General features: G+C 43.4%; 1 protein-coding gene across 1 annotated transcript; it reads left to right on the top strand.

Annotated features, from left to right (window-relative positions):
- Positions 1-1,561: 1,561 nt before the first annotated feature.
- On the top strand, positions 1,562-20,562 carry NDUFA12 (NADH:ubiquinone oxidoreductase subunit A12). The gene is made up of 4 exons (XM_040408868.1): positions 1,562-1,716; positions 6,908-6,990; positions 7,202-7,289; positions 20,329-20,562. The coding sequence occupies exons 1-4, from the start codon at positions 1,631-1,633 to the stop codon at positions 20,507-20,509; spliced, it is 438 nt and encodes a 145-aa protein (XP_040264802.1). The 5' UTR covers positions 1,562-1,630; the 3' UTR covers positions 20,510-20,562.
- Positions 20,563-21,888: the final 1,326 nt, after the last annotated feature.

Here is a 21,888-nt window from a genome sequence, read left to right as displayed (position 1 = left end):
CCCCGCCACCCCATAACAGTGCCATCCACAAACCCCCCCACCCCATAACAGTGCCATCCACAGACCCCCCCACCCCATAACAGTGCCATCCACAGACCCCCCCACCCCATAACAGTGCCATCCACAGACCCCCCCACCCCATAACAGTGCCATCCACAGACCCCCCCACCCCATAACAGTGCCATCCACAGACCCCCCACCCCATAACAGTGCCATCCACAGACCCCCCCTCCTTAACAGTGCCATCCACAGACCCCACATTGCCGCTCCAGTAGAGACTTATAAAATGTGTAATTAAATGAATAATGATTCATGCTGCCCCTCAGTAAGATAACTTTCAAAATATTGTACTCACAGCCGGCTACTGTTATCGTAATGCAGGCGGCCGGGCAGACGAGCGGCAGCGTCACTGACTGACGTCACCTGCCTGGGCCGTCTGCTTCATTCATAAAGTAGGCGGCGCACGCACGTGATGTCAGTCAGTGACGCTGCCGCTCGTCTGCCCGGCCGCCGTTCCGGTGCGTTCCGCCAGAAAAAAAGCCCTGTGTATAGGTCACTGTTAAGGGGGCGGACCCTTGAGGAGGTTACTGTCAAGGGAGTGGGATGCTATGAAACTCACTGTTAAAGGGGTAGGCTGCTGTGAAGGTCAAAGTTAAGGGGATGAACTGCTGTGGAGATCACATTTTAAGGAGGCGGGGCACTGTGGGGGGTCAGTGTTATATACAGGAGATACTCAGGTTATACCAGCATGGTCCATATCACTATATACAAGAATATGTATAACTTATACCAGCTGTACATCTATATTTGTATAAAGGAGATACCTATGTTATACCAGCATGGTCCATATCATGATATACAAGATGTATAACATACCAGCTATACATACATAAATATATACAGGAGATACCCATGTTATACCAGCATGGTCCATATCATGATATACAAGATTTATAACTTATACCAGCTATACATCTATAATTATATACATTATATATAATTATAGATGTACAGCTGGTATAAGTTATACGTCTTCTTGTATGTAGTGATGTGGACCATGCTGGTATAACCTGGTCATGTCCGGTATAAAATAATATTTTTATATATATATATACATACATACATACACACACAGCTGGTATAAGTTATACATCATCTTGGTATAACCTGGGCATCTACTATGTAGTACTATTGTGTGCCACTGTCCCTGGTACAATGTCCTCCTTTTTGGGGCTCTGTAAGTGGCCACCCTAGTCAATGACACTGTGCTGTCCGCATCTTTTGCTGCCCCATTGAAGTGAATGGGTCCGCATCTACCTACCTTTGCGATCACAAATACAGTCTTGTGAATGGGACCTAAGAACAAAGGTATGAGTATGATACCTGGGGCCAGAAATCATATTAATAATCACTATACATAATCGTGTGTAAAATAATGCTTTAAAAGTAACAAAGAATGTATCATGCATTTTCTTCTGCTGACTAGATCTGTAGTAAACAATAATCATTCATGAGGAGGAGAGCGGGACACTGGGCATGCGTAGGAGCAGTGGGACTGTTTCTTCTTTGTCGCTCCAGTTCCCAGCCGGAGCACTTTGGGAGACGCACGCCGCCTGCAGCCGGGCACAGTATGGAGTACTTCCAGTTAGTGCGGAGGGCGCTGCAGCAGGTCCGTGGACAGGGCGGACTCATCGGCTCTTTCTGGCAGTTGCTCAGGTCAGACTTGCGGGTAGGCGCAGGTGCGGGCACGCTAGGCTCCGGGGCAGCAGTCTGTCACCTTGGCTGTCACCTTGTAGTGCTGACCTCTGCCTGTCTGTACGCAGGGGACAGCAGTGCTCAGGTCCGGGGGACTACACTGCTCCTCTGTCCGGACAGATTACTTGGGGACACCGGCTTCCGTATTACAGCACATCTAAACATACTTACTTCATGTAGCATAGACAGTGCATGTGTCTGATCGGTGGGGATCCAGCTGTCCTGTCTCCCCTATTTTCCATTACTGCTTGCCTTACAGTCTATAGGACTGCCAGAGGCTGGTGAGTGCTGTACTTGGCTATGTCCACACTTCACCACTCCATTCAAAAGATGGCGACAGACCCCTGTTTTCATGATCACTGGGGGTCCCACTAGTCCCATCTGCAATCTGAATCTGTAATGTGTCAATCCTTATTGGAAGAGAGTGACCTGCGACTGCAGGATTTGGGGGGACACATAGGTCTGCCCAGGAAATGTAAGGACAAAATAGTAGTATGACTGGGAAGGAGACCTTGTGGTAGGACCGTGAGACATGCATTACTTTGGTCCATGATGCAGACCAAACATGCCCATTGAAGTCTACGGGTCCGTGAAAATCACACACAAGACATGGATGGCATCTGCGTTGCCTCTGTTTTTCACGGAAAACAGATAGGAAATGCTCTTGAAATTAATTTTTAGCTAAGCAACGTCTGGATTATGGATAACACACCGAGGGTAAAAACGGATACAGAGACCATCCACCGATCCGTCACCGATTAAATAAGGACACTTTTTTCACATATGTTATACGGACACAGAAATGTGAACGTGGCCTCACTTGATGGCAAGCAAGCGCCATACGTGTACAGGTCTTGGTGCAGCGCTTTAATGCAGAGCACCGTACATATGGTGCAGGATTAAAGCTCCTGCCATCCAGCAGGAGGATGGCAGCTCCCCGGTTGTCAGTGACTGCTGTGACTCCGAAGAGAAGACAGAAGCGGTTTATTACAGCAGCCTTCTCTTCTGCTCAATGAGCCCCACAAGGGGCCGTTTTCCCCTGTAACTGGGACTTCTTTTGGATGCCCAAGTTACAGTGGAAATGACAAAACAAATGTTAGTGTCCCTCGGAGGTCTCAGGGGATATATTGTGGCAGAAATAAATTTAAGAAAATAAGTATAAAATATATAATAAAATACAAATAAAATAAAAACGTCCCCACCAACTGAAACCTGAATCCATTATCGCCCCATAATAATTTATTTTGGGATCAGTTGCGTATTTAAAGGATTACTTTATATATATATATATATATATATTTTTTTTTGCTAAAGTGGAGGGCAAGTGATGGGTAACAATTTTGCAATAGACTTTATTTAGCCAAAATGTTTATTTTTGGTAGAAAACTGGGGCTGAAATGGCCCTTAGCAGCACTCTTCAAAAGAGCGTTGCTAAGGGCCATTCGTCTCCGATTAGAAAAGACGGGCTGTGCAGCCAGACGTGGGGACAATGGAAGAAAAGGGCCCCATAGAAATGAATGGGACAGCATCTAATCCGCAAAAAAACGGATCTGCATTTTTGCGGACAGCATACGGCCGTCTGAATGAGCCCAAATTGCCATCTTTTTTGTAGAGGTGGCACACTGCAACTACAATTGCTTGACCCATTGAAGTGAACGTATTGTAATTGCACTGCACCGCCACTACAAAGGAGACGACGTGCAGGTAATTATGAAGAGGAAGTGCGCTTGCACAAGGGCTGCTACCACTTCAAACGGCTGATCGGCAGGGGTGCCGGAAGTCTGACCCCTGGAGGTTTTATATTTGTGACCAATCCTAACCTATCCTCAGGTTTTGCGTAATCTAACAGAGTCCTTTTACAGGAATCAATGTTTCAGGCAATTATCAGGAACAAAGCAAACACTCCAGATAATTGCCTGGTCTTTAGTGGAGGCTGTATTTACATGAAGCAATCACCTCCGCTGTATGCGGCTGTTTTGTTTTTTCCTGGCCATAACAGTTTTTTGTTTTGTTTTTGTTTTTCTCTATCGATGTAACCATATAAGTCTTTTTTGTGGCGCGTATTCTATTTTCGGGTTGCATATAACTTGTTAGCCTTTAGTACCGTTTTTTGGGGTGATAGTGGGGGGGAATGCAGTATCTTCATTTACACCAGTGTTCTGACGCAAATGAAGCCAGAAGTCTATGGCAGCTCTGAGGCACGGATTACTGGTGGATTCGCCTAACATATGACTAGGCGTACGTAGAAAGCATTGGACTTGTTTGTGGTCATTGTTTTTACTGGTATACCTTGCATGCTAAAGGAAGTCTTATGCACAGAAATACACAAGACTTTTTCAGAAAGTAAAATTGCCCACAGAGGTGTAATTGTGACCCGTGCCTAGAGTAAAAATAAAGAGAAGAAAAATGTTCCTCAGGTCTTCACTGTCCAAGCTTAAAACCAGCCCTATAAATGTGATGGCTGTTTTTGCCAACACCATGGAGGAGAGTGGGTAATGAGATCTGAAAGTGGAGGTCTCCAATCCCCCATTCTCATCTCCATACCATTACTAATTTCTCCTCAATCTGATGTGGGGTGCACGTCCCTATATCCATAAAATCTTGACACTAATGGCGGCTTTAACAAAATAGTCTCTAGTGTGGGGAGCCCGTCAGGTTAGCTCTAATTTACTAAGAGGTCATAATCTCTTTTCAGTAAAGCCTGTATTACACAGGCCAATTAAGCAAACGATCTTCGGGAGGGAAGCGTTCCATCCCGGCAATTGTCTGCTAGCTAGCGGAGGTGACCACTGCTATTACATGCAGAGATCCACTCCACAGTACGGGGAGGAGCGATCGCTATGTCATCGCTTGTCCCCATGCTGTATATTGTTTTGTAATTGGCACGATCTGCCGCAGGCCGACCCTTTCTGACCCATTCATACAGTCATCTGAATGAGCCCTAAGGCTGGGTTCACACTTGAGCGCATTTTATATGCGCGTTTAACGCGCGTTTTTGTCGCGCGTTTTTATGCGCGTTTTTTGCAATAGTAAACGCGCGTTTGACTGCAGTGTCCTATGGCTACAAACGCGCGTCAAAACGCCCCAAAGAAGCTCAAGAACTTGTTTGAGCGTAGGGCGTTTTTCAGCGCGAACGCTCAAGTGAGAACCAGGGCCATAGGGAAGCATTGGTTTTCATGTGTTGAGCGTTTTACAGCGCGTTTGAACGCGCTGTAAAACGCTCAAGTGTGAACCCAGCCTTAAGAAAAGAACTGAGCTGTAGTGAGCGTTGATGCTTCGTCAGGAGCCTTGAGGGTGAAACGCGTGTCGAGGTATCTGTGCGTGGGGCGGCATTCCTGGCTATAAGGGAACCATGTCACAGGGTATGTTTGAGTAAGATATTTATGTTTTATTTTGAGGCGTATTATAGGTGCACTCTTTGGTTTATTGAATGCATTTGCAGTGTTGCTGTATGGATTATATATTTGGAATACTAGTGCAGTTCATGTGATTACTTCTCTTATATCATTTTTTGTTATTTTAATTTGTCCAGCAACACTGCCAATGCAGTATCTTGGATATTTGACATACCTGTGTGTCTATGGTGCTATGTTCCTATCTAATAACTGAACATATTGATGTTCTTTTGTGATTTTTTTTTGGTGATTATTGGAGATTTTGTATCTCACTATCTTGTTAGTGATATGCTTAGTAGCGCCATTTATTTCCATCTTATATCTGGAAGGCACGGATCACTATACTTAGGATAATACCCTTTTCAATGTTCTCTGGCTCATCTTCCATCTTGCCTTTTTTCTTTAATTATTTTTTTCTTTCAATTATTTATATTTTTAATATTTTATTCAATAAAGATTGTTATATATTTTTTTGTATATTTGTAATCCCATAGTTTTTTTTGGTATGAGCAGAAATGAGTCATCAGAGAAAATTCAGATCCCTCTATTAGAGCATCTCAGCCCTGTATAGAAAAAGGGGCTCCATATTTTTTCATAAAGATCTATTTACAAAATTATTTTTAGCTCAAAATGAGTACAATGCAATAAAAAAATACACTCAAAGATGTACATAGCCTTTAATACATGTATAGTTGTGGCACCGTTGTCCCCAGGTCAGTGACTTTTATATGGATCCTCACCCACATTCCCCTTCTGTGCACCCACAAACTGGCCCTGGAATATACAAAGAGGACTTCAACTTGAGTCCAGTCCATTATGTGTGCTCGCTCGGCAGTCCTCTCCTGTATTCCAGGGCCAGTTTGTGGGCGCACAGCGAGTGAAAGGGGATGAGTATCACTATACAAATAACTGATCTGGTGTCAGCATCAGTACTATGCGTGTATTAACCCCTTAGTGACCACCCATACTCCTTTTTATAGCGGTCACTAAGGGGCCGAAGGCTGTGCCATCGTTTTTTTTTTTTTTTTTTTTAAACAGCGGCCCAGTCTAAGCGCTGCACGGGTCCCCCGGGGAGCGGGAACCTAGCTCTCACATGAGAGTCACACTCCTGCTCTAACAGCCCAGACCGGCAGGAGTGCCGATCCGGGCTGTTTAAAGCTTTACATGCCACGGGCAATGGCTCCCGCCGCATGTAAAGCGCTTACAAAGAGAGCGGACTGTGTGTATAGTCCAGCATTCATCACAGGTGTAAATATAGGTGCACATGTGGGAGCTACCTATTGTCAGCAACATGTATATACTTTATATGTCAATTATATTATAGGATTGGTTTAGCCAGTAAGATTGTTACAATCGCATAAAATTGACAAAAGAAGTCATGCTTTCCTAAGGTCTTCTGCTGCTCCTCACTTACATCATTTTACACATTTTTCTAGGCGGTAAAATTTTAACGACCACACAAAGGAGTTTTCCAGGATTTTTTTGTTGATGTCCTCAGGATTGGCCATCAATATTAGATTGGCAGGGTCCGACACCCTGTGGCCTTGCAATCCGCTGTCTAGACCTGTCTGATCTAGCTTGTCATCGCAGCTTGTAAATGGGAGCAGTGCTGTAATTACCAGCTCCAGGACTGAGGAGTTTAGCTCGGGTGCCCCAAAACCACTGCAGACCAGCTGATAGGCTGGTGCGGACTGTCCCGAAGATGGGCCATCAATATAAAAACCCCTTTTAATCTGTAATTTCTTTTTCTCTTGTAGGACAACTGACCTGAAAACTGGTACACTTGTTGGAATTGACAAGTATGGCAACAAATACTTTGAAGACAAGCGTTACTTCTTTGGTAAGATTGGTCTTTAGGTTTTGCCTGATAAGTCAATTATTCTCACAGGGTGGAAGGGTCACACTTGTAAAATACCACATGCACCATACCACAACTAGTTCACACTGCTCAGTATTTTGGGGGCATGCCAGTTGTAAGTTACAGCGCACTGGATGCTTTATTGCCTCTGGAAATATGATATTGTCCATCTGTAGACTCTCTTTTTTTGCAGGGCGTCACCGGTGGGTAGACTATACAGTCGAGATGAATGGGAAGTATACCTACTGGAATCTGGATGGAAGTATGGTACCTCCTGAATGGTGAGTACAATTTCTTTTAATTTCTAATGCTAACAAGCTGTCTATGTAATTGTTGAGTAGTGTTTTTATATTTCTGCATAACCTATGGCAGGGCTTGACAAATTTCCTTGGAATCTAGGAGCCAGCTAAAAAAGTTAGGAGCCAGGCGGTGCCGCGTCATAAAGCCCCTAGTAGGTGCCCCCCCCCCCCTACTTCTCCATAGAGCCCCCCCAATAATGCTGTATACCATGTTACATATACCCCCGCTCCGTCCCCGGACCCTATTGACTATAATGGGGATGGGGGTGGAGCTCCGGCGCAGCATGGCAGTTTGCGGTGAGAGGCCGCCGGACTAAAAAGTTGGACATGCAGTACTTTTAATATAAAATTCAAGATGGTGGCTCACTTCAAACGTGATTGCGGAGCAGGTGCTACTAGCCCTGGTAAGAGGGACACCCACCCTCTGAAAATGTGGATTGGAAAGCTATAGTAAAGGGCGAGCACACTTCATTTGGACTAACACTAAAATTTAATTTAAATCACACTTAATTTCACACGTGTATAACGGATAGATAAAAAGTTATAAAATACAATAAAATACAAAGTGAAGTGTATTTTATGCTTTGTATTTTATTGTATTTTATAACTTTTTATCTATCCGTTATACACGTGTGAAATTAAGTGTGATTTAATTAAATTTTAGTGTTAGTCCAAATGAAGTGTGCTCGCCCTTTACTATAGCTTTCCAATGCAGTACTTTTAGTCCGGCGGCCTTTCACCATGCACTGCCGTGCTGCGCCGGAGCTCCACCCCCATTATAGTCAATGGGGACAGAGCTGCGGTCCGGCAGAAGGACGGATCCGACAGGGTGAACAGCCTGCCAGATCCATCCTGCCGCAAGTGTGAAAGTAGCCTTAGTTCTATAGCTACTGAATGAGACAGAAGAAGGGATGCCTTTAACATATAGATCTCCTTGAGAAGCCAATTTGATCCTAAAGGGTTAATTCAAACTGTAATCTAAACTGTGTCATCTGTCACTTCTCTCATCTCTCTGCTCCTGTCCCTTAATCTTATCACTGCTGCAACAAAAGCAGCCAACAGCCTCAGTGTAAACTGTTCTAGAGTCTGACTGACCTTTTAACTCAAAGAATCGAATGAGTCACTAACTAATTCGGATCTTTAGATTCTTTTAACCTGAGACTCATTCGATTCTTTCTTACTTAGACTCCCTCCTGTACTTGTGTCAGTGACTCAGAGCTGCTAGTGCTTGCCTTGCCTCAGCTCTGATTGGTTGGTGGGCGGGGAGGGGAGGGTCTGGCAGAAGCAGCTTCCACTCTAGGATCAGATTACACTCCTCCCGAGCCCCTCCCCTCCCTGCTGCCGGCGTCTCTGCTATTGTGTGCTGTGACGGAGCTGTTTCAAACGGTGCTGCCTCCGGACAGAACGGCAGCTCCGCACCCATCGCCCGGGCACCTTTGAAAACGGGCTGACAAATACCCAAGCGCCAGGACTAAATTCCTGGTCGCCATGGCGACCTGGCGCCTGGGATTTGTCGAGCCCTGACCTATGGCATGTGGCTGCTGGTAGAGTATCAATTCTTTATACAGTCCATGTGAAGTCACGGGTTGTCTCTATTCTGCTGAAGGATTTAGCAGTCAGCAGTAGGGAGTTTCAATACCCTGCAGCCCTAAAATGTGTGCATGAGCCCTAAAGGTGAAGCTGTGCAGGTCACGGAGCACTGATTCCAAAGAATAATCCTTGTACTAAAGATGCATGCTCAAAGGGGACTTCTACTAGTGCACCCTCTTCCTTTCCTCCCTGTGGTAATTGGAGCCAAAAAATGTTAACTGCCTGCAAAGTATGCTGGGTACTAATATTCTACTCACCATATGAAATAATTAACGCTGGTTAGAAAGTGAAGAACCAGCAGTGTTAGTTGCATGAGAAACAGCTATCTCGTTTAAAGGGGTTTTCCAGGCTTTACATATTGACAGCCCATCCTCAGGATTGGTCATCGATATTAGATAGGTGGGGTCCAGCTCCCTGGATCCCCTCTGATCAGTTGGGGATGGTGGCCGTGGTGCTCCGTGAATGCTTAGACCTCTTCCTAGGCCATGTGATGTCACGTTCATCGGTCACGTGGCCTAGGTGCAGCTCGGCCCCACTCAAGTGAATGTGACTAAACTGCGATTCTGAGGATAGGTCATCGATATGTAAATCCCGAAGAAGCCCTTTGACTTTCCAGCAAAGATGGTATTGATCGCTCTGTATTGGTTAGGTTGTGTAGTCCCTATTGTGCCTTCAAGAGCTTCACATTGTACAGCCTTTGAACTATCCACACAAATCAGTAAACATGCGCTTTTGGTATTGATGTCCTATCCCCCATCTCTGTGAATAGGAGCTGTGCTGCAGTTACCAGCTCAGTCCACTACACGGTGGACAGAGCTTTTTAGTTCCTGCGCTGCAACTAAACAGATGATCGATCGGGGTACGTGTCAGACCCCTGTCAATCTGATACTAGTGGCCTATTTTGGGGATTGGCATGCCTGTTCAAGACTTTTATTAGGGTAGAACATAAAAAGGAAATAAGAGGAAATATTTAAATATACAAGGGTGTTACCCAGGGATCAGGGGTAGGTAGTTAAAGAGGTTGTGCAGGCAATATATATTCATGACCTATTCTCAGACCCCTGCCAATCAGCTGTTTGAAGAGGAGGAGGCACTCACATTGCTTCCTCTTCATTACACCTACCGTCGTCTTGGAAGTCTCAGCAGCGCAGTTTAATTACAAGTACTCGCTCCATTCACTTGAATGAAGCCAGTACTTGTGTAATTACACTGCGCCGCTGCTGCAAAAGGAGAAGACATGTAGTGTAATGAAGAGGAAGTAGCGCTCACACGGGGCACCGCCTCCACTTCAAATAACTGATTGGCGGGGATCCCGCCGATCAGATATTGATGACCTATTCTGAGAATAGGTCATCAATATATATTAAGAACAACACATAGCCTCATAAATTTAACCATATGGGCGTGTCTATTACACAAACACCAAACCTACAACTATGCTCCACAAGGAGACACAAAGACACCATGCCCAGTATAATATCCAAAAATATAATCAGTTTATTCAATAGAAAGAGGGAAAGAGGAGAAAGTATATCAATAATTACTCCTCTAGGTAGCCCAGAAATAATTAAGCATACATATTAGAAGGTAAGGGGGATGTCCTATTAGGGTTTGCAGTATAAAGACCAGCACTCCGTAATTCCAATGATGAAAAAAAGTTTTCCTTTTATTCGTCACCCATGTGTGACGCGCGTTTCGACACTAGTTTGTGTCTTTATCAAAGTACAGGTGATAACAGCTCATCGTAGTTTACAAATGGCATCATTATATACAATTCAAATAACCCGCCTCTTGACCACGTAGGCAGTCACATGGCGAGGGGCGGGCTGAACCGTCCCCGGCCATGTGACCAGTCACGGGGCCAGTGCGTCATACTGCTAAGCAACCCAACCAAACAAACTAATCAAGAGTGGAGTGCGGTAAGATAAGTATCTAATCCATATGTTATTATTTTATCGAGGCAATTTTTGATCCCTTACACATCTCATATATATACTCCATGGATAACGATACATTATAATTAAAACATCACCCCCTCATACAAGAACGGATATATGGTCACGGAGACAATGATGTCAGTCACACGATACATCATATGACATAGAACCGTTGTCTCAATTACAAAAAATGTTATAAAAGAATATCACATATCACAGGAAATAGGTTGTGCTGCAGTATTCAAAAAGATTCATGTCAGGTTCAAACATATGTAGAGAACCGCGGTATTAATTACAAAACAATAGCATGCATAGATACAAAATGACAGACCACAATTATCTATCACACACATATAGGATCAGAGAAAACAATTAAGTGAATATTCCTTATTTAAGCCTTTGGGCGCAAGCGTCTCAAGTCGATGGATCCAATATGCTTCACGCTGGTGGAGCATCTGGATCCGATTTCCTCCACGTCGAGGTAAGGTCACTTCTTCTAGAATTTGAAAACGCAATTGTGAGATGCGGTGATTTTTTTCTTTAAAATGTTGGGGAATAGGTAGCAAAATATTTTCTTTCCTAATTGTGGACTTATGTTTTGCTACCCGGTCCTTCATACGCATTGTCGTCTCTCCAACATAGCACAACCCACAGGGACATTTAAGTAAATAAATCACAAAGCTGCTGTCACATGTGAAGTGACCCCGAATGGGGATTTGCTGTCCTGTCTGTGGGTGTGCTATGCTGGAGCCTTTAATCACATTGGAGCAGTGAACACAGTTAAGACAGGGAAATGTTCCCTTCCTAACTGTAGAGAAAGTGAGCTGTCGCTGAGGCATCCTGTCACTCCCTATATCTGCTCGGACAATCATGTCCCTAATATTTTTATTTCGCTTGAAACACATCATGGGACGGTCCCTAAATTCCTGAATCTCAGGATATGATTTTTGTAAGATGTTCCAGTGTTTATAGATGACAGCCTTAACTCGGTCCATCCAAGGATGGTATTTTACCACTAACGGTATTCTTTGTCCCTTGTCTTTCCTTTCTGTGGGATTTTTTATCTTATCCAGCTGTTGGTGTAATAGATAGGGCGGATAGCCTCTGTCTATAAATTTCTCAGTCATCTCCCGTAACCTGAGGTCACGTGTGTCCTGATCCATGACAATATTGGCCACTCTTCTGTATTGCGAGTATGGCAAAGATTTTTTTACAGTAGATGGGTGATTACTTTGGAATGACAAGAGACGATGAGCTGTTATCACCTGTACTTTGATAAAGACACAAACTAGTGTCGAAACGCGCGTCACACATGGGTGACGAATAAAAGGAAAACTTTTTTTCATCATTGGAATTACGGAGTGCTGGTCTTTATACTGCAAATATTCTGGTATCTACCTCTTGACCGCGCACCTGGACCGCGACTGATGCGCAGTGCCGCCCATTCATTTATCTCATTGATGTCCTATTAGGGTTGTCACGATACCAAAATTTTGATTCGATTTCGATACCATAAAAAAGTATTGTGATACTCGATACCACGCAGAAAAAATAAAAAACCCCAGAGAGAATGATGAGACCAAAAAAAAATGACAATTTTTTTTTTTATTTATTTATTTTTTTTTTTTATGCCGTTCACCACATATGAGATTTTTTAATAGTTCAGACTTTTTCGGACGCGGCGATACCGAATGTTTATTTTTTGTTGTTTATATATTTTTATATGTAGAATTGGGAAAGGGGATGATTTAAAATTTTTATATATATATATTTTTTTTTTTTCAATTTATTATTTTTATTAAATTTTTTCCCCATAACGATTATCGGGCTCTTTTAATCCCTTGTCCTATTCACCCTAATAGAGCTCTATTAGGGTGAATAGGACTTTACACTGTCCCTGGTGTCCTGTGCTTTGTGCACACAGCAGGGAGCTTACCATGGCAGCCAAGGCTTCAATAGCGTCTTGGCTGCCATGGTAACTGATCGGAGCCCCTCGATTTTACTGCTGGGGCTCCGATCAGAAGCTGCCACTGCACCACCAATTAGGAGGAGGGGAGGGGACCCTGTGGCCACTGCGCCACCAATGAGTATAATACTGGGGTGGTGGGGGGTTGCACTGCGCCACCAATGAATTTAATACTGGTGGGGGCGCACTGGGCCACCAATGATTATAATACTGGGGTGGGGGGCTCTCGCTGCGCCACCAATGAAGATAATTAACACGATTATAATAATGAGGAGAAGGCCACTGCACCACCAATGCATATGATTAACCCTTAATCATAGTTGTAGGCTGCGGGTGCCGTATCGCATACCCGGCCTCAATGACAGGGCATGGTGATCCCTGTCAGTTAACCCCTCAGGTGACGCAGTTTGGCGAATCGCTGTGCCCTGTCATTGAGGCCGGGTATCTGATATGACCGGCACCCGTAGCCTACATTTGTATTTAAGGGTTAATTATATGCATTGGTGGCGCAGTGGCCTCCCCCTTCGGTATTGATCATGTTAATAATGTTCATTGGTGGCAGCGGTACATTCACAGCCTCTCCCCTCTCTTTTCAATTGTGGCCAGCTGCAGCTGCGTCACAGTGGGGAGGTGAACTGCCTCCTTCTGCACTGTGCTGGGTCAGGAGTAGTGTTGAGCGAACTTCTGTTTTAAGTTCGGCGTCTAAAGTTCGGCTTCCGGTTAGTGGAGAATCCCGATATGGATTCCGAATTCCGTTGTGGTCCGTGGTAGCGGAATCAATAATGGCCGATTATTGATTCCGCTACCACGGACCACAACGGAATTCGGAATCCATATCGGGATTCTCCGCTAACCGGAAGCCGAACTTTAGACGCCGAAGTTAAAACAGAAGTTCGCTCAACACTAGTCAGGAGAACATTGTGCACGCCAAGGGCGGCGCGTGCCATGTTCACTAACTGATACAAGGCTGCGCAGTAGCACAGCCTAATATCGGAAAATAGTAAATCCCGGTATCTTATCAATGCAGGTACAAAAGTATCAATTGGGTATCAAAAGTTCGATACCTGGTGCATCCTACATCCTATTCGACCCTCAAAGTACCATAATATATAGGGCTACATAAATATCACACCCAGAAACTCCCACTAACAAATCCATTGGTTTCTTTTCCCTCGATAATGTCTACAAGTGGGCTTTGGTGGTGGGAGTTTCTGGGTGTGATATTTATGTAGCCCTATATATTATAGTACTTTGAGGGTCGAATAGGAGGTCCCCCTCACCTTCTCGTATGCATGTTTAATTATTTCTGGGCTACCTATAGGAGTGATTATTGATATACTTTCTCCTCTTTTCCTCTGATGTGTTTGATCTTTTTTGGGTGCATCGAATCGCTGGTCAGTGATTTGGTACAGCAATCGTGGTTATTGTTACCATTTCTAAAGTGTTCTTCCCATTTTATGCTTTTAATCATGTCCTTTTGATTTTCTATTGAATAAACTGATTATATTTTTGTATATTTTACTGGGCATGGTGTCTTTGTGTCTCCTTGTGGAGCATCAATATATATTGCCTGCATAAACCTTTAATAAGATCACATGGAGCGAAGATAGAGCTTCTGTGGCTAGTAAGTCGCTAGAAGGGGTAATAAAAAAATAAAATTAAAAATAATATATGTATTTATATAGTAAAAATATGGCAGCACCAACCAAAAAACAGGTGGGTGCTAGCTCAAAGGGAAAAAGGTTACCCAAATGTATAATAAAAAAAAAAATAGAGCAGCACTCCAAAGTAGCAGTAAAAAATTATATCTTTATTCACCCATAGGTGACGCGACGTTTCGGCTCCAACCTGAAGCCTATCTCAAGCAATGTGAACTTTCCAAAGTAAACATATATAGTGAGAGGAAGTGACATCATCACATTAAAAAAGGGTGTTTACAAATGAACCAGCAATTAACCCATGCTGGCATGTGCAATAATAAATACATCAAAATATTACAATTGTATCAAAAAAATCTTGTGCAACAAATTCATAACATCATAAAAAAAAGGAATACAGTAAATGTCAATACATAATTGGTACAAAATCAATGTGTACATAAAGTGCTACAAAATTACCCATGATTAAATGGTTAAAAACCATTATTCCAGTTCATTTGTGTGTGGAAAAAACCGGAACACGTGATGGTGGGCGTAGGTGAAAGCACACGCCAAGGCAACTTACACAACCCCATTATAGATCGACCGCTATACACGGTGTCCCCGCTTTTAATCTAACCTTTAGATTTTCTATTGAATAAACTGATTATATTTTTGGATATTATACTGGGCATGGTGTCTTTGTGTCTCCTTGTGGAGCATCAATATATATTGCCTGCATAAACCTTTAATAAGATCACATGGAGCGAAGATAGAGCTTCTGTGGCTAGTAAGTCGCTAGAAGGGGTAATAAAAAAATAATATAAATATATATATGCTCATGCCACACTCGCCCTCACCAATCCTACTGAAGTCCATTACCTAAGCTTGGCTCAACATGCGGGGAATGCCAGGAGATGCCTGCTCAACAAGTCACTGGCTGAGGCGGCTTCTGTGTGCAATAACGCAGTTTGCCGTGTTCCATACAGTAAAAAGAAAACACCTGGCATATACCGCCAAACAGAAGCCCGGTATTTTGCCCTTCATCAGTATAATGTGACCCAATAGGTCCGTTTAATGTAAATGCACAGTGTGAAAAGACTTTTATACTTCATTATAAAACTTGATCATTAGTCGCAACTTTAATTGAATTTGCTAATGAGGCGTAACTGTTATCATTGGCATTTAGTGTGAAATAGTTCTTTTTTTCCCCCCTTGGAATATGTCGAGGAGATGTTCTTGCTCGGCCAATTGTGTTTTCTCACAGTGTTATGCCCTTTTCAGAACAATAGCAAGTCACTGAGCACTTCTGGTGGCTGTTCCGCACAGGAACCATATGGCAAGATTCTAGCCAACAATAATCTAAAAATTGTTTGCCATTTCCTATGGATCGTTCCCCAGTACATCGCTGGTATGCCAAATCACAGAACAAAAAAAAAAAAACAATGTTTTCTAGGAGTCATTTTTTTCACCCTTCACAACTCTCTTTTCTTGTCAATGGGGATATGAATTGAAGAACATAAAGCTTGCTTGTCCTGCTGGTTCCAGGGACCTCAGCTTCACACTAGACCTGCTCAGAGCAGAGATATGGCTGCATATGTGGTGTACCTCACCATGAACTCTATGACCGGTACTGAATCACATGCTCCATTGATCTGTATCTCCCATAGAGCTTACCTAGTAGCCCACTACATTTGTAATAGACACTGGTAGATGGATTCCTTCTCTCTATGCCTGTCTCTGAGATGCTTATTGTGCGTCTTGTAGGCTTGCATCAAGAGACTGACTTCCAGTCCACACTGGACATGCTGTGTGATTTGGTATATGCAGTAGAACCAAAGGAGCTGATTCAAGAAGAGAGCCATCGGTAAGAAAATTACCTACCAATCTGTTATATGTGGAAAGATCTCCATTTGGAGCAGGTTTTCAGTCCTAGGGATCAGATTTATGGTATCTCTAAAAGATATATGATAAATAGTATTTGTGAGTTTTCACCGTAACACTTAGGGGAGGAATGTATCAAGTTTGTCTGCTGGTTTTCTGCTGCGCCAGAGTTGCAGTTTTTGGCACAAGTGCTGTTGTGTGCCAAAATGTGCCATTGTTTGCCGTTTTACACCACCTTCTCCGTTTTAAAATGGGCCGTTTTAAAGCTATTGTGATTAGTTTCGATCATAGTTATCGTTGCTACTTTTTAAACACATTTGCAAAAAACTTCGCAAAATCGCTCCAGTGAGGGATTGGAAAAGCCGAGTAGTATTCCTAGAAAAAGTGTAAGAGTTACAGATCCACTATATTGAACAAACACTGATAAATATGGCGCACCATTTGCTGACCCAAAGTCAAAGCAATTCTAACTTCAAAAAGTCCTATCATGATACTTTCCCCCTTATATGGTTTTCACTCGGAAGAGGATTATTTATTTTTTAATCTTTATTAGAATATCAGGTTTATGATGAACAACAGTGTAAAAACTGCATTTGCAGGGGTTGTTACTGAGCCCCGAGGGCAAGGGGGCCCAATGCAGATCATCTTGGTGAAAAAGCACTCTTGTGACCCATGATCTGGACCCTCCTCGGTGTGGCTATGTAAGTTCTGTGCCGTATACAGTGGCAGGATGTTATGTGCGCTGAGAGTCACCTTGTGTGCACGGACACATAGAGGAGCAGGGGAGGGTCCAGGTCTGGGCCATGTGATGTAAGTGCTGCAGACCTCCTTACCCCCCCCCCCCCCCTTCCCCGAGCTTGGTCACTTCCCTGTAGACAAGAGTAGCCAGAATCAAGGAGAGAAAAATGCCTTGAGTTTTATTTTTTTTATTTTTTATATCTGATCTGCTTTTCATGGGGAATAAGATTGGGTGGTTTCATTTTAATGTGACATGGGATTGTGGCATGGGCCCACTTATGTGTTACTTGGGGCCCAGCATGCTCTAGATGCTCTGATGATGAGACAATTGGTTAAATATTTTAATATTATATCTTCTGTATACCAGTAACGTTTTGCTTACGGATGTCCAGCCAAGATGGCTGTTGTTCGGATCACTGGCTTGGAAGGAACTGCATTTGAATGGAACAATATGCACACTTCTGCCACGCTCTGAATATTTTTGTGACCGTTTAGTGATTGCAAATCCCAACATAATCCTGTTGGTGTCCTCATAGTCCTCTGAATGGCTACTATACTTCTATGACTTTACACTATTGTTCACTGTTGGTTCATTTCTGCAGCTTTTTTTTTTTTTTTATCTCCATGACCAGTAACCCTTTAAGACTTGAATGTAAGTTATTTGTATGGTTCCTGGTGACATTGATCATTTATTTTTATTTTTTTTGTCTTGGGTTTGTTGATAGAATTTCTAGTTTCTATCTACTAAATCATAAAATACTCCAGTAAATCCACAGCTGTTCCTGCTCCACAGTCATCCCTGCCATTGTTCAGCTGGCTGCAGCGATGGAATGCTGTATACCTCACGTGTCCTCTGCAGCCAGTCTCTGGCTTCAGTAGTCTTGTGCTGTATAGCGCTGCAGTGGTTATGTTAGGTATATGGGCACGGCACCACTGCAGTCATCTAAACAAACACCAGCGAAGAGGGCCAAATCTCTACCCTGGAAATAGTGACGGGCTAAGTGGCGAGTATAGCTTCATGTTTTATCATTGAGCTGGCTTTTAAATATCTCGGACAGTTCCTTTTAAAACGCAGTATACATTTACATTGAACTATACTGATAGAAGTAGTGCTGTGTCTTTTGCACTGACTATCTCCACTCTAGGGCTTACAAATTATTTTGTATAAACTGAGTGTGCCTTATCAAAAGATAAAATATAACTTTTATTTAGATAAATTTTAAAATTAATTGGGTAAGGTAATAACTAAAAATGCAAGATAAGGTTGAATAGCCAGGTCTCCTTCTTTTGCTTCAGGCGGGGGGGGTCAATATAACTGGCGGCTTTCATGATTTATTCCAGCCTATAGCTGCTTTCCCTATCAGTCCCTAGTCTCAGGTTAGGGAAACCTAGCATGGCTGTATGTCGGAGCACTCGCCCTGAAAAGAGCGACCCCCAGCCTCAGGATACCTCGGGCCTGGTTTAAATCACAATCCTCACTCTCTTTGCTAAAGTATTTCTTGCTCGATTGCTTCTGCGCGTTTCGCCTATTATATAGGACTCCTCAGGAAGCAATGTGTCTAGTCTCAGCATTAGAATAAGGCAGTGGCAACATAGTAGCTGAATTACCTTCCTTTTAAAGGCATAAGACCTCCCCTTCCTATGTACGTCAACATGAGTGGGCGGGTAGGGGCAGATCCGGGAGTACCGTCTTCATTGTGATCTCGCTCCCTGCTCCTGCCTCTAGGCGGACGTGACGCACAGGGGGGGCGGGCCTGTTGTCATGGGGATCTTCCCCGGCCGGCCCTCCCGCTGTCGGTTTCGCCTCTGATCTGATCATCTGGACGATTCAATGTCATGGGCAGCGCAGGAGTACTTACTATTATCAGTTCCTGCGCAGCATCGCTTACATTGAATTTATTACAGATGTCAATGTACTATCGCAGAGTGATCTATCTCGGACATTCTGGCAGCCAGCCTGGCCGCCGCCTCATTCATATTTTTGGAACATTGTTGATACTCTATCAAAATTTGAGATCTGTATTTACATATTTATCATCCCATATGTGGTTAACCTACACATGTGGGAGGATGTATAGGACATTATGGGCGCTCACAGGACTCGCACATTCCTAGACGGATACGTCAGTATTTATGAATAAAGGCTGTTATATATCATTGGTATAGCTATCATTAATACGGCTGTGATGTCCTGGGATTTCCTAGGCATAGGGGGTACAGTTGCACATACTCTCCCCATTTGAGGTGTCATCTTCTTCTTCTTCTGTGTGAATAATTGGCCCCATGTTTTTTAAAGGGGTCTTACACACACATATAAGCAGGATTATAGGAATGGCTTAACAGATAGCATCTCATCCAGTCCATACATCTCCGGATTTGCGGACCCATTCAAGTGAATGGGTCCGCATCCGTGATGCGGAATGCCCACGGAACGGCACCCGTGTATTGCGGATCTGCAAATGCGGTCCGCAATACGGCAACGGGCCGCACACGCCAGTGTGAAAGAGGCCTTATTCTAATGCTGAGACTAGACACATTGCTTCTACGCGTTTCGCCTATCATATAGGACTCCTCAGGAAGCAATCTAGCAGAAGCAACCCAGAAAGAAATACTTTCCCTAACCTGAGACTAGGGACTGATAGGGAAAGCAGCTATAGGCTGGAATAAATCATGAAAGCCGCCCGTTATATTGACCCCCGCCTGAAGCAAAAGATGTGGCTATTCAACCCCATTTGCATTTTTAGTTATTACCTTACCCAATTAATTTAAAAATGTACCTAAATAAAAGTTAAAATATATCTTTTGATAAGGCACACCCAGTTTATACTAAATAATACATCTACATTGCTATCGAGACGCCTCAGCTAATGCCAGTGTAATTTTTTGCAGTCAATACAGATTTATTTTATTTATTTATTGATTTATTTTTTGAGCCATAACACTAGTCCCAGTTGGCTCCAATATATGATTGTCCGGGCTTTGAATTTAAATAGTTCTCTCCCATCATATTTCTAAATAAGGAGGAATGTTCACACATGGCCATGCATTACAGTACCGTCCAAGTAGATGTTATTTTTCAAAATCCACAGAGAAAGTTGACCTGAAGTGCAGATTTTATATCCATGCTTTGTATTTGGCAGTGGATTCACAGTGGATTTTGGCAGGTAATCGCTGAAGAATCTGCCCCATGTGGCCATGCCTTCTAAAAGCAGTGTCCTCACAAAATCACATATTGTTTCAAGTAACTTTGTCTTGTGATCTCATTCTAGGCATCGCTGGCTGCATTGCATGACAGAGGAACCCCCATCTTCTCATCCTCCTACTACTCATACATTTGTATGGGAGAATCACAAAATGAATATGAGTGCCACTCCCGAACAGTATGTTCCATATCCAACTACTCGCAAGAAGATCGAGGAATGGGTTCCTCCTGCGCCATCTAAGAATTAACTGCACGTTGTAGAGATATACAGTATTTAATAAAAAATGATCAGTACTTTCAAGATTGAAGTTAATTTTTTTCAGTTATAGAAAGTCCGTTTTATGTGTGGACAGTCCATAAGGTGTGGACAGATGTAAGTTATTCAGGCATACAACTATATAAAGGTAATGGGAAAAGGGCTCATCTCTCACATTATCCTTTGTCAAGTTAACCTGAACAGAGAGCTCACTTAGAGGGAACCTGCTACATTGAACATGCTGTCTGAGCTGCAGGCGACATGTTGTAGAGTAGGAGGAGCTGAGCAAATTGATATATAGTTTTATGGGAAAAGATTCCGTAAAACTTGTTTTTCATTCAATTCCTGATTATCCTGGGCTTTTCACAAGACCAGCTGCATACAAATGAATGGGGATGCGTGAAAATCGCAAGCAAGCGCAGATGGTTGCTAGGAGATGATGTTAGTAAATTGATAAAAGTCCAATTTACTGTATTATTTTCCCTTATAACATGGTTAAAAAGGAAAATAATAGCATTCTTAATACAGAATGCCTACTAAAATGTTGCTTGAGGGGTTAAAAAAATATATATTAACTCTCCTTATCCTGTTCGTGCAGCTGGCATCATCTTTCTTCATCTTTCAGGACCTGCAAAAGGACCTTTGATGACGTAATCGCGCTCACCACGTGGTTAGCGTGGTGACGTCAGCGCAGGTCCTGCTGAATGAAGATAGGATTATGTCATCAAACGTCCTTTTGCAGGTCCTGAAAGATGAAGAAAGAAGACTATGCCGGCTGCGCGAGCAAGAGGATGAGGTGAGTTAATTTTTTTTAAAAAATTTTTTTAGCCCTTCAAGCAACATTTTAGTAAGCATTCTGGATTAACCACTTCCCGCAACTGTAACGCCGAAAGGCGTCATTGCGGCGGCTCCCCCAGGCTACGCTAACGCCAATAGGCGTCATCTCGCGTGAGCCGAGATTTCCTGTGAACGTGCGCACACAGGCGCGCGCGCTCACAGGAACGGAAGGTAAGAGAGTTGATCTCCAGCCTGCCAGCGGCGATCGTTCGCTGGCAGGCTGGAGATGTGTTTTTTTTAACCCCTAACAGGTATATTAGACGCTGTTTTGATAACAGCGTCTAATATACCTGCTACCTGGTCCTCTGGTGGTCCCCTTTGTTTGGATCGACCACCAGAGGACACAGGTAGCTCAGTAAAGTAGCACCACTACACTACACTACACACCCCCCCCCCCCCCCCCCCCCCCCCCCGTCACTTATTAACCCCTTATTAGCCCCTGATCACCCCCCTGTCATTGATCACCCCCCTGTCATTGATCACCCCCCTGTAAAGCTCCATTCAGACGTCCGCATGATTTTTACGGATCCACTG

Source organism: Bufo bufo, chromosome 1, assembly GCF_905171765.1.
Source record: "Bufo bufo chromosome 1, aBufBuf1.1, whole genome shotgun sequence".
Taxonomy (NCBI): Eukaryota; Metazoa; Chordata; class Amphibia; order Anura; family Bufonidae; genus Bufo; species Bufo bufo.
This window is presented reverse-complemented; position numbering and strand designations above follow the sequence as displayed.

Bases quoted from the DNA above. Each gene is read 5' to 3' on its own strand.
- NDUFA12 (XM_040408868.1), top strand. From the start codon at position 1,631: ATGGAGTACTTCCAGTTAGTGCGGAGGGCGCTGCAGCAGGTCCGTGGA. The intron at 1,717-6,907 runs GTCAGACTTGCG...TTTCTCTTGTAG, and splicing joins TCTTTCTGGCAGTTGCTCAG to GACAACTGACCTGAAAACTG. The intron at 6,991-7,201 runs GTAAGATTGGTC...CTTTTTTTGCAG, and splicing joins AGACAAGCGTTACTTCTTTG to GGCGTCACCGGTGGGTAGAC.